Raw genomic sequence first — 14,597 nt, 5'->3', positions numbered from 1 at the left:
TAATAAGTAAAATTTATTTTACTACAAATAGACCTAATAATTTGTGTTTTAGTATCGTATCTCGTATCTTGTATAGTATTTGATATGTATAATGACATAAATTATTAAAATATGAAAACAACATAAATTATAAAACGTGTTTAAATTTTAAATTTGAATATGATACATTTAATATACGTGTTATATGCGATACGATACGATTAACATATGTATAATTAATCCATTTAAATACAAAATGAATAAACATGAATAATACCGATATATATAAATAAATACAATTAATATGAATATATACAAAAATATTATTAAAATAACAAATAATTATAAACTATATATCATTTACAACTTAATAAATTTGACATATTAATAATATAAAAAAGTACTTGAATATTAAAAAGAATAAGTATTTAATATATATTTAAATTTTAATATATATTATATAACTATATTAGTTTTTATTATCAAATTCAAAGTGATGAATTATTAAATATTAAAAAATAAAATAATGATGTATAACACTAGTGTTAATATTTATATTGTATTTATATTATTAATATAAAAAATAATTTTATAATAATTATTAAATGAGTATTATAATTAAACATTTAAAATAATTTTTATATGATAATGAATAGCTAATTAAGTATCATAATTAAAAGATAAAAAAATTATAATAATCTTTATACGTTCATATTAAATTAAAATAAATATAAAAAATGTGTTAATTGTGTTAAAGGTATTAAACATATACTTATATGATAATATTAAATTAAATATATTTTTTGTGTCGTGTTACGTGTTAAGCGTGAAGTTGTAAACAAATTAAATATGAACAAACGAACGTATATCTATGGTTTGTTCATTTATTTTAGAAGTATTCATATTTGGTTCATATTCGTTAAGAAAATTACTTTGTTAGTTCATGTTCATTTGTTTAAATAATAGATTGATTGCATTTGATTCTTATTTATTCAATTAAGTTAAATGAACTTGCTTATAAACATTAAATGAATATGTTTACGAACATAAATAAACAAATATATTTATGAACAATAAATAAATCATAATAAAATGAATTTAAACAAATAAACTTTAAATAAATATAAACGAATTCAAATAAATATAAATAAACTTTAAAATATGATTAAAGTAAAAAATAAAAATGTAATTTTATTAGTATTATTATAAATAACAAATAAATAATAAATGAACCAATTTTAAATGAACTTTAAATGAATACGTTCACGAAAACAAATGAATCAAATCACTATTTATATTAAATTTTTTTAATAAAAAAATAAAAAAATATTATTTAAAATAATTTGTTAAATTTGATAAACGAACATAAATAAACATAAATGAACAAAAATTAAATATATTCATGAATAATTAATCAAAAAATCTATTCATTTATGCTTTTAATTAAATGTGTATCTATGTAATATATTTTATTCAAACATATTTTTTATATATTTAAATGATAAATTATATCATATCAAAATTATATCAATATAAATAAGAATATATATATATATATATTTTAAAACATAATTTTTTTTTGTTTTAAGTTCGTGACCCGTCTAAAAATATCGGATCTAACTACAAATTACTCGTCTCTATTGCCTTAAATTACACGTGTCAACGATCCGCAATATGCTACGACCTTAATTTTTAAAAATCCAAACCAATATCTTCATATTCGCAGCCACAACAAAAGAAACCACACTCGACAATGTGATGATCCACGTGTCAAATTCCAAACATTAGAATCGAAATCCAGCGAGTACATTACATTTTCCATTCGAGCTATTGCTTGGTGAAAGTGAAACCTTAAATATATTGTATGAAACGTGGACTTCACCGTTCGATAAAGACAACAAAAGATTAAAACTCTTCTGCTCTGTCTCACTTTTTTTTTTTTGTTTCTTTTATTTTCATTTTTTAAGCCAAAGAAAAAAAAAAAAAAAAATTACCCAAAGTCACCGCTTTCAAACCTGAAACCCTATATCTTCTCTTACAGCTTTTTTTTTTTTTTTTAATTTTTTTTAACACGAGATTTTCGTTTTACTTGTCTCTTTTTATTTGAAGAATCTTAAAAAAATGGTGAAGTCTCTTTGTAAAGAGTTTTTGTTATAAATCTCCAACCCTGAGAAAAACCCTTCTTCTTCAGGTACTTTTCTTTCTTTTTTTTTTTAGTTTGGTTTTATATTAAATATATAATTGTTCATTTCTTAGTGGTTTTTTTATTTGATAAATATGGGCAAGTGGAAGTGGGTGTTTTGTTGATTTATTTTTTCATATATTTCAGTTGTAATAATCCCAACTTTGAGGCTGATTTTCTTGGAAATATTCAGTGTTGGGGAAAAAATGGAAGCCTTTGAAAAGGAAGCAAAAACATTCTTTGAGGATAAGTCTTTAGACCAAGATGCTAAACCCCTGAGAGAAGGTTCGACAGTTGCAGCTGCTTTTGCAATTGAAAAATCATGGGAAAATGGTGTTAGGGTTTCTGTAAATGGAAAGGAAGGTTCTTGTCTTGATGAAGATGGTGAGGGACTTGAGGATTCTGAGATGAATGGGGTTTCTTCTTTGTTACAGATGAAAGGAAGTGTCAGGAGTATTGATATTAATGGTGGAAGTGAGAGTGTTGAAGGGTTTGGCACTCTTTTAGGTGCTGTTTATAAAAGTAAAGAAATTGGTGTTGAAAATGTATTGCCAAGTGGTGACGATGGTGTATCACTTGAGGATATTCATGTGGAAATTGATGGGAAAGAAAGGAGTTGTTTGGATGATGAGCAGAATGGTGGTGGCATGATAATGGTGAAGGTAAATGAAATAGATGATGATGGTGGTGGTGATTTGGGGTTTGAGTTTTCTGCTGGTGATTTTGTATGGGGTAAGATTAGGAGCCATCCATGGTGGCCAGGGCAGGTTTATAATCCATCGGATGCATCGGATTATGCGGTGAAGGTAAGACAGAAAGGAAGACTCCTTGTTGCCTACTTCGGTGATAGTTCGTTTGCATGGTGCCTCCCATCTCAGTTGAAGCCTTTTGAGGAGAATTTTGAGGATATGGCAAAGTTGAGTAACTCTAAGAACTTTCTCAATGCTGTACAGACATCTGTTGGTGAAATTGGCAGACTTGTTGAGTTGAAGATGACTTGCTCTTGTGTTCCAAAAGAGAATTGTTCTGGACTTGACAGGCCTCTAGCAGCAAATGCTGGGATAAAGAAAGGAGTTCTTGTGCCTGAAGGTGGGATTGGAAAGCTTTCAATTGGTCTCTTTAAGCCAGAAGAAATTCTTGGTAAACTGAAACAAATTGCACCGGCTGTTTCTACAAGTAATTTGCTTGAATGTACAGTGTTGAAGGGCTGGCTTTCGGCTTTTAGTCGATCAATACGGCGCTGTCCAATGCCCATTCACCATGAACCCCTGTCAATTCCAGACCCTGAAGAAAATGTGAGAACTCTCGTGGTGGACATGAGTGACTATAATGAGGCAGTGGCAGTCCCCATAATAGGTCCAGTTGAAGAAGATTGGACTTCTTCATCAGGTACCAAATTTGGCCAATGCAGTCTGAGGTGCCCGGAGATTTTGGAGGATGGCATTTATCAGAGGAGGAAACAGAAAAGCATTGCTGAAATTATAAAAGGGGAGTTTGATGTTCTGGCCAGAAAGTATGAGGATGTGGCTCAGAAGGGAACAAATTCAGGTGAACAAGCATCCTCATCTTGGGGGAAAAAGATGAAAGGCAACAACAAAGCTAATGGTGATGATGCCCTTGATTCAAGTTCCATACCAAGAAAGAGGAAGGGAACTGAGCTTTCAGGATCTCTTACAGCTAGAAAGGGCAAAATGTCTAGTGTAGAAACTGATATCACTGGGGCCGAGGAAGAAATGGATAAGGGGTATTCATCAAGGGGAAGGAAGATGAAGAGTAAAGGAACTAGCAATAATAATGATGATAGTGGAGGCAAAGAAGAGACCAAAAACCATCCTGTCTTAGCTAAAAGGAAAGTGAATGTTGGATCAGGGGTTGGAAATAGTGATGCCAAAACCAAAGACCTTATTGAGAGTGGTTCTTTGTTGAGAGAAAGGAAGAAGAGCAAGTACTTATCTCCTCCTTACACAAGTCCAACTGGGAAGCAAAGAAAAATGGACATAGAATCAGAATCCTTGAAGGTTTCCAATGGCACCCAAGTAAAAGAGCAGGCTATTGGCAACCTCGTTAGTTCCCCTCCGGTTCTTGGTGTTGAAAGGAATCAACTCACTGAAGAAGTTCATGCAGAGCAAGGAGCATTGGTTGAAACAAATTTTCATTCACCAAAACAAGACCTGAACAGGATGATTGATCCGGCAAAAGTCAAAACTCCTGCCAATGAAGTTTTAATTGAAGTCCGGTCTGTAGCTCTTAGTCCACAATATCGAAGGAAAAACAACTCTTTTGAAATTGTTGTGGGGTTTTTATCTGTATTCAGAAGCTCTGTGTACCAAAATGGATCCAACTATGAACTATATAATCAGTTTCAACCTCATAGAAAGAGGAAATCTCCTGTCTCTATGGCTGGTTCAGTAGGAAAGGACCAAAATCTCACTGATCTTGTTCCTGCTGGACATAGATCCAAGCAGAAAAAGGTTGGAAAGAATGAAGAAACAAAGGTGGATCAATCCAATCCCCGGCAAGCTAGCAGGGCATCACCGAAGAAAACAAGCGAAGAATCAAAGGCATACAATCCTAAAATCAAGCAAGCTGCCAGGGCTGCAGTTATGAAGAAAAATGATAAGGGAATTGTTGAAAATGCTTCATCTGCTGCTCTCTTTGTGACATTTGGCCCAGGATCCTCACTGCCTACGAAGGATGATCTTATCGGAATATACAGCATGTATGGAGCTCTGAACTTGGAGGATACAGATATGTTCTACAATAATTTCTGTGCTCGTGTTGTCTTCTTAAGAAGTTCTGACGCTGAACAAGCCTTCAACAGTTCACAAACTGATAGTCCCTTTGGAGCTTCCAATGTCAGCTTTCGGCTTCGCCTTCTCTCGGCTGCATCAGCTCATGAGCACAGGAAAATACCAAGTGCAAAACCTTCTCCTCTAACCAAGGAGGGAGCCAAAAGATCAAAGAAGTCGTCAGCTTCCCCAAATTCAGCTGATCAGACATCACAGCTTAACTACATCAAGCACAAACTCGAGCAGCTCACTTCAATTCTAGAGATATCAGATAAAAAGATGTCCTCAGAACTTAAATCCAAAGTACAAAGTGAGATAAAAGACCTGTTGGAGAAGGTAACCACAATGGCTGAGTCTTTATCTTAAATCAGGACACAACAAAACACTGGATGATTGAGTTCTACATGATACCCGATAATCCTGTTCTTATAACCGTTTATCCATATTCTGGTTTATAGATATTACTTACTGTTAGGATTTATGAAAAGAGGTTTGTCATTTGCTACTACATGAGTTAGGATTTATATGATATAGGTAAGGTGTTTTAGTTCCAGTTACTGTTTGCATATGTTAAATCACCACAGGCTCTATCAGCCACTCATGCATGTATAGTGCAAACTGCAGTAGTTGGATTATCTTTCTATGAAAACAAATTCTGTTACTTTTGAGCAAATTGGAATCAAATTTTTTTATCTAATGTTGATATCTGTTTTATAGTTTCTAAGAAATTCTTAGATATAACACTCTCTTCTCACTCTGTTCTTGCATTTCCACAACTTATATATTCAATGGTTATGACTTGTGAAGTTGTGATCATCAAAGTTGAAAATATACATGGTATAAAGAAACTAATGGCTTGGAGATATTTGAATTTTATACAGAAAAATAAAAGGACAAAAGAAATGTTTTTGCAAGTAATTCAATCACACAGAACCATATATAAAGACCAGACGAATGTTTTTCCATATATCGAATACATCGACAGGGTATGTTTCCCAAAACAAAAGCAACTCATTTGCTATCCCCAACTCATTTGGTATGATAGCTCCAGAGTCTTAAGGCAATAAACACAATGAAAAAAAAAATCCAATTTAGTCATCAACAGGGTGCTGTGGAGTTTCATCTGTAACACAATGAGAAAATCCACAGCCATAGAAACAAATTTAGTCATCAACAGGGTCCTGTGGTGTTTCGTCTGGTCTACGCTTGATCGTTACAACAGGGCACTCAGCATGCTTCACGCAAAATTCACTCACGGTTCCAACAAAAACCCTGGGGAAACAAATTTTAAGAGAAGATTTAAGCTTTCATTGACACCCTTCCACCCAAAAACACCAAATTAAGTTCATCTAGAGATTGAAATGAAAAGACAAGTATCAAAGATAGGAGGCATAAAGACCTAAGCCTACCGTTGGAAAGGACCGAGTCCTCGACTACCCACAACAAGGAGATCAGGTTGGATCCTCTTCACTTCATGACAGATAACTTCCTTTGGATCACCTTTCTTGATCCAAGCTTCGCAAGCAACCTAAAGTCAGCAAAATTTTATTATCTGGATAAATAAAATTTTAAAAGGTTAAGTTTACTTGAGAATGATTATTTACGTTATGTTTGATATGCAAGATTACGATAGGATAGGATAAAATGATATTATGAATAAGATTAGATTAAATAATATCATCCTATTTTGTGTTTGATGTATGTAAGGATTAGAATAGTATAATTTATTTATTTATCAAAATTATCCTTCCTAAAAATTTATACAATTTAAATTATTGATATAATTTTTAAGGATATAAATGTAAGTTTAATCCCATGGATTAATAATAATCCTCTCCATTTGAAGAGGATTGAATAACCCTATGCAAAGAGGATATTAATCCTCCTTGCAATCTCGATCACTCTCTTTAGATATAAATCAAACATGATATAGAATGATTATCATAATATTCTATCAATAATCATATGCATCAAACATGACCTTAAGAATGAAGATTACCCCAATCTCATGACACCTTGTGACAAAGTATTCCAGCAGATGAAGCCCTCTTATCCTGTCCCTGTGCTTCATGGCCTTGAAATCTTCAGGAGAGGCATATATGCTGTCCATGTCATCGAACCCTAGAGCAAAACAAATTGAAAGAAATCACTTCGATTACCTAGAATCAGATGATTTTAAGACACTCAAAAGCTCAAACGAAGCATACAAAATTCGCCACTCGAAACCAGTATTACCACAGGAATTCATAGTTTCAGAACCAAAGCTTAAACATTTCAAGCTTATAAATGCCATTGCTATACTTAAAAAGCGTAGACAACTTTTTCAAAAATGCATTTTTCTAAGGCATGCTTTTAACATTATTGAATAAAAACATTGACTTTATATCACTTTCCTAATTTTCTATTTCTCAGTAGCCAAAAAGATTATTTCCTTAGCAACCAAACAACAAAACTAAAGATTCCAGAAATGATCAATCAAAATTAACATATCGTAACCTCATAAATCAGAAAATCACAGTAATTTCGACAAATTCAAGCACAAACAACAATCGCATTCTCACACACTCTACAAACCCTAACACAACCACGCGCTCATGTTAATTCACAATCACATAAAGAGAGTAGAAAAAAGAGCAAAGAGAGAGAAGAGAACCATCTTCGTCCGGAACTTGAACATGAAGGAACAGAAGCTTGAAATCGGAAGCGTTTGATCGAACGATCTTCTGAAGAGTCCAGTCGAAAGCTCCTCTGCTACTTATCGAAGCGTGAGGATACCCTCTAATCGTTGACTCGTTCACTGCCAACATAATCCGAGTTGCGTTTGCCTCACTTGTCGCCATCTTTCCACTTCCTACTCACCGAGTCACTCACTCACTCACTCACTCACTCACTTACTCAGTAACTACTCTCTCTCTCTAAAGCCTTTTGGAACTCTCTAGCTTTTCGAGACTCGAAAGGATCTGCGATGGAGGTTAAATTAGAGGGAGTGCGCAATTTCCATTCGGCGTACGATAAATATTTCTAAGTGGAAATTGCTATTGTGCACTTTCGCGGTTATAATCCAGCGGTAGATTTGAGTTGATGACATCATCTTTTTCCAAAAATTGGCGGGCCGTACTTTTGTCCTTTTTCGGCCTTTTTATTTAATACAAAATTACCGAAATACCCATCTTAAAATATTGTGATTGGGCCATTTCGGATCCTATAATGCCTGTTATTTCCAAGCCCAACTTAGAACTATCTGGAGATCAAGTTATGCCTTCTAAATTTGTTGAATTCAAGTGGGAATCGCAAATTTAATTTAAAGTCTTTTTTTTTTTTTTCTTGCCGGTCGTAAAAATAAATTATATTTTAGATTAAACTTTGGTCTTTGGGTTAAAATTATATAATTCTTCGAAGCCATAATTCTTTGTGTATTATCTTTTTTTTTTTTTGTCTGAAGTTCTTTGGTGTTCGATAACTAATTTGAGCATCAATTAATTTAAAATCGAATCAGATCGAATCTCATAAGAAAGATAAGTTCTTTCAAATTTATTTTTTTCATTCACAAAATTTCAAATCAAAACTTTATTTAAGGAGAATCGAACTGTTTGCCACTTAAATCAACAGACATTAGTTATAATACTTTGTGTATTATTTCAGCAAACAATTTGGTTAATCATATAATCAACTTGAATTTATGTTATCTAACCAAATAAAACTCAAGCTTATTTCAAATGATTTAATTCATGACATTGTTTAGTTGGTTAATCATATAATCAATTTAAATCTGTAATGTTGAATTCGAATTTTAATTCAATTGATTCATAAAATTTTTTTTTAAAAAAAAATATTTAATAGATTTATAATTCAAATATTTATAATCATAATTTTGAAATTAAAAGAAATTTACATATACCTACATGCCTCATAGCATTAGCTGCAATTTTCTAACCAAGTGGATCATCCCCATATTAAATGGTTTTTTTTATTATTATTTATAAAGAAGCTGTGGTTATAGTTTGAGATAAAAAAAAATGTTGGAAGTAATAAAATTTGAATCGTATTAGACCAACTCGAACCCTAAATAAAATATTAAGGGATTAATGGACATTTGCTGTTATGTTAGAGGCTTTCAAGGTTCTAAGAAAATCATAAAACAAAACAACAAAATACAATAAAAACTACTTCTATATGACATTTTTCTTACAAATTAGCATGTATTAATAAGAAACTTTACAATCCAAAACAACAATGTACTTCATCTTGTTTTTCTAAAATAGGGGAAAAAAGAAGAGAGATTAAATGCCAGTGAAAGAAACCCTCCCAAAACCCAAATGACCAACCTGATATAACTCTAACCAAAATCTCTCAGCTTCAAACCTTGCACTAAAGTTTCCCATTTCTTCTTCTGTTGAAAGTTCCCATATTCCCTCTTCTACCCCTATCCTTTCTCCCAAATTCCCATCTCCAAACTGATGATCATGATGGTCATGATCATCACCAACTTCATTACTACTACTACTACAACAATTACAACAACTTTTCTTACATTTTCTCTTCATTTCCACCCTGTTTCTCTTCTTCTTTTTCTCTAACCCCAAACACTTCCTCCCAATTTTCCATGGGACTTTAACCAATGCAAGCGTCAAAATGCTGAGCAAAGCACAAGGGCAACAACAAAGCGCGACACAGTCAGCTATTACCCCAGCGGCACATGATCGACACTTACCAGAACACTTTATCAAATCCTCATTACCTTCATCAATGGCGTACCTGCTCTTCTTCCTTGTGGATCCTCCCCCTTTACGTGAAGCTCGAGGTGATGAATTCTCCTCCATTTGATTTCTTCTACTTCTTGATAATATATAATTAACCATAAACACAACACAAAAAAACAAAAAACCTGCAAAAAAAAAAAAAGATCAAAACCCTTTGATTTTTCTCATTTCTCTCTCCAAATCTAATGCACTGAATATAACCTCTCTACATTAATTCTGGAAGTGAAAGCTTTTAAAACTTCAAAATGAATAAAAAAAAAAAAAAGAACCGAAATCTTTAAAAGTTATAAGTGTAGGAATCTGAGTTGTTTTTTCTTACACGAATTTATATCTGTAATAATTCAAACACTCAGAGATACGGGGAAACTCACGGGCACAAATGGGATTTGGGTAGGACATACCAATGGGAGTTTGACATGAAAGGAGAGTGGCGACAGCAAATGGATTCAGCGAGTGGGAGTTTGGAATACATTTTTGGTTCAGTTTTGTGATATTACCTAAACCTCCCTGTTTTAGCAGGTTGACAACAATAGGAAGATTAGTAAATGACAAAATTACCCATCTTGTTTTCTTATATGGCAAAGTTGGTATTGAGATTCCAAGCATCTTAAGTTTGTGATTATATAGAAACAAAAGCATGCGTTGTCAGAATTATCGAATATAAACGGTCCATAAATTAATTATAAAATATCAAACATTTTCTTTATATATATGTTAAACATTATATGACTTGATTTATTTGTCATTAAAATTTTAGTAGCTTAAACATTTGACTCAATAATTAATACATTTTTACATAAAAATAAGATTTAAATTGAAAGACAAAAAAATAAAAAAAATTAATTCAAAATCATAATATTTAATTCAGTGAAGATTAAATTTTTTTTATTTAATTCAGATTAAATTCAAATATTAATTATACATTAGATTCAGATCGAATTTAAATTGAGAAGTGAAAAAAAAGGAAACTGAATCAAATTATATTTTTTATTAGTTTTTATATCGATTTTAAATTTTTATAAATAAAAATAATTATTTTATACCAAAATTTATTTAAATATATTTAAAATTAATATTAAAATAATATAAAAAAGCAAAAAAATAATTTCAAAAACCGATAAACCGAATTAAAAGAGTAAAATTTAATTAAGTTCGAATTAAATTTTATGAAAAATTAATTTAAATTTAAATTAAATTTTAAAAATTTATAATATTATTTATTTTTTAAAAAATTAAATCGAATCTGATCAGATTCATTATTACCACTATCATTCAATATGAAAATAAAGCATGGCAGTAAAAATAATTGAAAAAAATTATGAAAGCTTATAAAAAAGGTTTTGCAATGAATACGTTGTTTTCTAAACCCTAATTAGAAAAAAATTGGTGGTGGAAAAAGGGGCAAATTGGTCATTTGGACTGCTGTACAATAGGAGAAGTGAGTAAAAAAAAAAAAAACCCATGGAAAAGAAATGTAACATATATAAGAGAAGAGAAGGAGGAGGATAGGAGAGTTTGAAAATGGAAATTTGACTAAGACGAGACGGCAGAGACAGAAAAGCCCCGTTGATGAAAATATTGTGTTTCCCTTTCATTAGAAAAATAAAATAAAATCAAAACTTCATGTCTCATGCCTATTTTAGCTTTGCAACAACGCTTTCTCTGACCCATCAATAGAGACTCTTCATCTTCCTATTTCAAGTGCTATGGCCTAAGGGGAATATCTTCAGCTTTTCATGTGCATCAACAACAACATGATCATTTCTTCTAACTTTTTCTTTATATATATACATATATATATATAAATAAATGAGGTCATTGTTTAAAAATATAAAAAAAATTATAAGTATTATGATTTAAATTTTAAATTTGTTAAAAATTATTTTTATAAAATAATTTCATAAATCGAATTGGTTAAATCTCGAAATAAGATATATTTTTTATTAATTAGTTTAGGTTATTTAATTACAAGCATTTCCAGTCATATCATTTCTTGTTAAAGAATAGTCATTATTATTGCATTTTTTTCTAATATTAATTCTTATGACCTAATTTAGTATTATTTAATACATTGTTCGATAAAATTAAAAAATTATCGCATATCATATTAAGATATATTTAAAATATTATCTAAATTAACGTAATAATATTTTAATTTCGTTTGTATAATTTAAAAATTAGATGTATGAAATAATAATATTTAGAGATTACCCTTTGTATATTTTCTGTTTTTGGCTTAGAGGTTTCTAGATTCAAAACAAAAACCCTAATTTAAAAGGAAAAAAAAATGTATATATAGATATGGGTGAGAGTGAAAATTTATTGAAAAATATTTACAAGGTGTTTTCAAAACAGCTTGAAGATTGAATAAAAATGGAAGGATTCTTGGTTCACGTGGGTTAAATAGTATAAAAAAGGGCCTACTACGTGGTCCATGTTGAAAAGCAATAGAATAAATGGGAAAAAAAAAAACTGTAAATTAATGCAATAAAATAGTACTACAAATCTGAATTGGAATCTGCTTTTAAATTGTTTTTTTTAACCCTAATATTTTTGTAGGTAGGGTTGAAAAAAAAATTAATTAATTTAAAATATTTGATTTGGATTTTTTTTTTTTTAATTTGGTTTTGATAAAGTCCATATATGAAATGTGTATATTGAGTTTAGATCGAATTTTCGATCAAAATATAAAAAATAAAAAGAAATTGAATCGAATTAAATTATATATTTTTATTAATATTTTTTATATTTTAAATTTTTATTAAATAAAATAATTGTTTTACATAGAAATTTATTTAAATATATTAAAATTTTATTAAAATAATATATAAAATAAGAAATTAAATTTAAAAATTAATGAATCATACCAAACCAATAAAATTTGGTTTGAATTGAATCGATTTTTAAAAAAAGTAGATTCAAATTCAAATCAAATTTTAAAAACTTATAATATCATGTATTATTTAAAAAATTTAAATTGAATTTGATCAAATTTGAACCGTGAACATTCCCTATTGGTAGGTAATTTTGATTATGATTTTAATTTTAAATTACTTGCTGTCCCACATTACGTCCTTTTCTTGCATTTATTTTACTTTTAAAAATTAATTTTATGAAACTAAAATTTTAAGACATAATATATTAAAATTAACTTTTTTTTTTCTTGAACTTGGGAAAAATGAAATAAGAATAGTATTATAAAACCATGGAAAAGGATATAGCATAAATGTATTAAAAAGAGATCATAAAAGTTTGAGTCAATGGCAAAAGTACAAGTACTCTATGCATGCAATTGAAAGTAGGTGAATATGAAATTATTGAAATCCCAGAGTTTAAGTTTGATAATGACTTGACTTCCTTTGGAATTAATGGGGTTGAAAAAAATGGTTAGTAGCAGTATTTTTTTTTTTTACTGATTTTTCAAAACTGTCCTTTGAAGGACACAATTTGCATTAACTCCATGTTTTATCAATGGAAAAAGAAGGATAAATCAGAGAAGACAACGCCATAAAAGCCAAAAGAATAACCCAAAATCACCCAAAACAAACTTTCTGGATTTAAGCCCAAGAAAATGGCAAAAGACGACTCATTCTTTTAAATCACCCATGCAAAAGATTAATGAAACAGTAGGAAAATTTTTTGCAGTGGGAGCCACTGCAGGTAAATGCAGTACTACTGATGGTTATGGTGGGATCCAGCAGGCAAGACAACCATGAATATATACATATATATTTGTACTGTAATGCACCAGGAAAAAGAAACAGATTCTTTCTATGTTTTGATCATGAAAAATATAATGTACTCTTCCATGAAAGTACAGTCATTTGTAAAGGCAAAAGGAGAAGTTGATGTCAACATTCCAAATATTATAAATCATGAATAATGTAATGGAAGTATCTGAAATCTTACCTTTGGTATTTGGGCTTTTGATGAAGGAGAGACTGAGACTTGGTTGAAAAATGGTTGAATCTGTAAAAAGCTTTTGATCTGATCTCTTGGTTTTGTAGCATTTTTCCAGAGAAATCAGAGCTCTCTTCTGGAGTCTGGGTTTTTTTAATTGATTTTGAATAATTGGGGAAAATTAATTAACCCCTTTATTAAAAACAGTAAAAACAATTTGCTAGTACAGAAAAGAAAAGAGTGAAGAAAGAAGTATTAAAAAATTTTGTTGAAAAAATAAAGAGATTCAGATGGCTGGGAGAGTCTGCTTATTATTATTATTTTTTTTTATTTTGATGAGTCCCGATGACAGCGAATATTGGAAATTGTCTCTCTTTGTAACTTTTTTTGGGCCATTACTCTTTTTTAAGCTCTTTTCCTACTTCTGGCAGTGTTTCTTTTTAGTTAACATGAAATTTGATTTCTCAATTATATTATTTTTAATTATTTAATATTTATAAACAAAATTTACGATTAGATGTTAGAATTTTGTTTTTATCAAATATTTTGTATTATTAGTTAATCAAAATGTTGACGTAATATGTCATAATATTATTGATTTTTTTATTATATCATATTTACTATTATCAGAATTAATGAATAATATTAGATTTGATAATATAAAATATAACTAATTCTTTTTTACCCGTGTCATGGACGGAGTTTTTTATTATATTTTTTATAATTTAAAATTTTAATTTATACCAATTTTTATATTATATATAAAAAAATAAAAATAATCATAATCATCTATAATTTGTAGTTTAAAATTAAAAAAATTGTATATATATAAATTATTATGAAAGAATCTAAATAAATATTGAAAGCTTTAAATTATGAAAGTAAAATTATATTCAAATATTAATGAGAAAGTTAATCTCTTATTCACAATTACATAAATTTTTAAAAGTATATATTATTTTAGTATAAATTAAGATTTACACATGT

General features: G+C 29.7%; 3 protein-coding genes across 4 annotated transcripts; 1 reads left to right on the top strand and 2 right to left on the bottom strand.

Annotated features, from left to right (window-relative positions):
- Window positions 1–2,105: 2,105 nt before the first annotated feature.
- On the top strand, window positions 2,106–5,647 carry LOC111291798 (PWWP domain-containing protein 3-like). Of its 2 annotated transcripts, none has more exons than XM_022883822.2 (2): window positions 2,106–2,170; window positions 2,355–5,647. In XM_022883822.2, exon 2 carries the CDS (start codon window positions 2,368–2,370, stop codon window positions 5,314–5,316), a length of 2,949 nt encoding a protein of 982 aa, XP_022739557.2. In that variant the 5' UTR covers window positions 2,106–2,170; window positions 2,355–2,367; the 3' UTR covers window positions 5,317–5,647. The 2 variants fall into 2 exon arrangements, with proteins under 2 accessions (XP_022739557.2, XP_022739556.2); XM_022883821.2 differs by having other exon boundaries at window positions 2,309–5,647.
- A 208-nt stretch (window positions 5,648–5,855) lies between these two features.
- On the bottom strand, window positions 5,856–7,900 carry LOC111291800 (Adenine nucleotide alpha hydrolases-like superfamily protein). The gene is made up of 4 exons (XM_022883823.2): window positions 7,604–7,900; window positions 6,950–7,071; window positions 6,360–6,478; window positions 5,856–6,222 (listed from the first exon to the last, which is right to left on the bottom strand). Exons 1-4 carry the CDS (start codon window positions 7,788–7,790, stop codon window positions 6,114–6,116), a joined length of 537 nt encoding a protein of 178 aa, XP_022739558.1. The 5' UTR covers window positions 7,791–7,900; the 3' UTR covers window positions 5,856–6,113.
- Window positions 7,901–9,117: 1,217 nt separating this feature from the next.
- Window positions 9,118–10,082, bottom strand: LOC111292911 (uncharacterized). The gene has a single exon (XM_089767338.1). The coding sequence runs from the start codon at window positions 9,807–9,809 to the stop codon at window positions 9,231–9,233; it is 579 nt and encodes a 192-aa protein (XP_089623464.1). The 5' UTR covers window positions 9,810–10,082; the 3' UTR covers window positions 9,118–9,230.
- Between the last annotated feature and the right edge of the window lie 4,515 nt (window positions 10,083–14,597).

Source organism: Durio zibethinus, chromosome 10, assembly GCF_047325235.1.
Source record: "Durio zibethinus cultivar Kanyao isolate XHJ-2024 chromosome 10, ASM4732523v1, whole genome shotgun sequence".
Taxonomy (NCBI): domain Eukaryota; kingdom Viridiplantae; phylum Streptophyta; class Magnoliopsida; order Malvales; family Malvaceae; genus Durio; species Durio zibethinus.
Note: the sequence above shows the minus strand (reverse complement) of the source record. Positions and strands in the feature narration are given on the sequence as shown.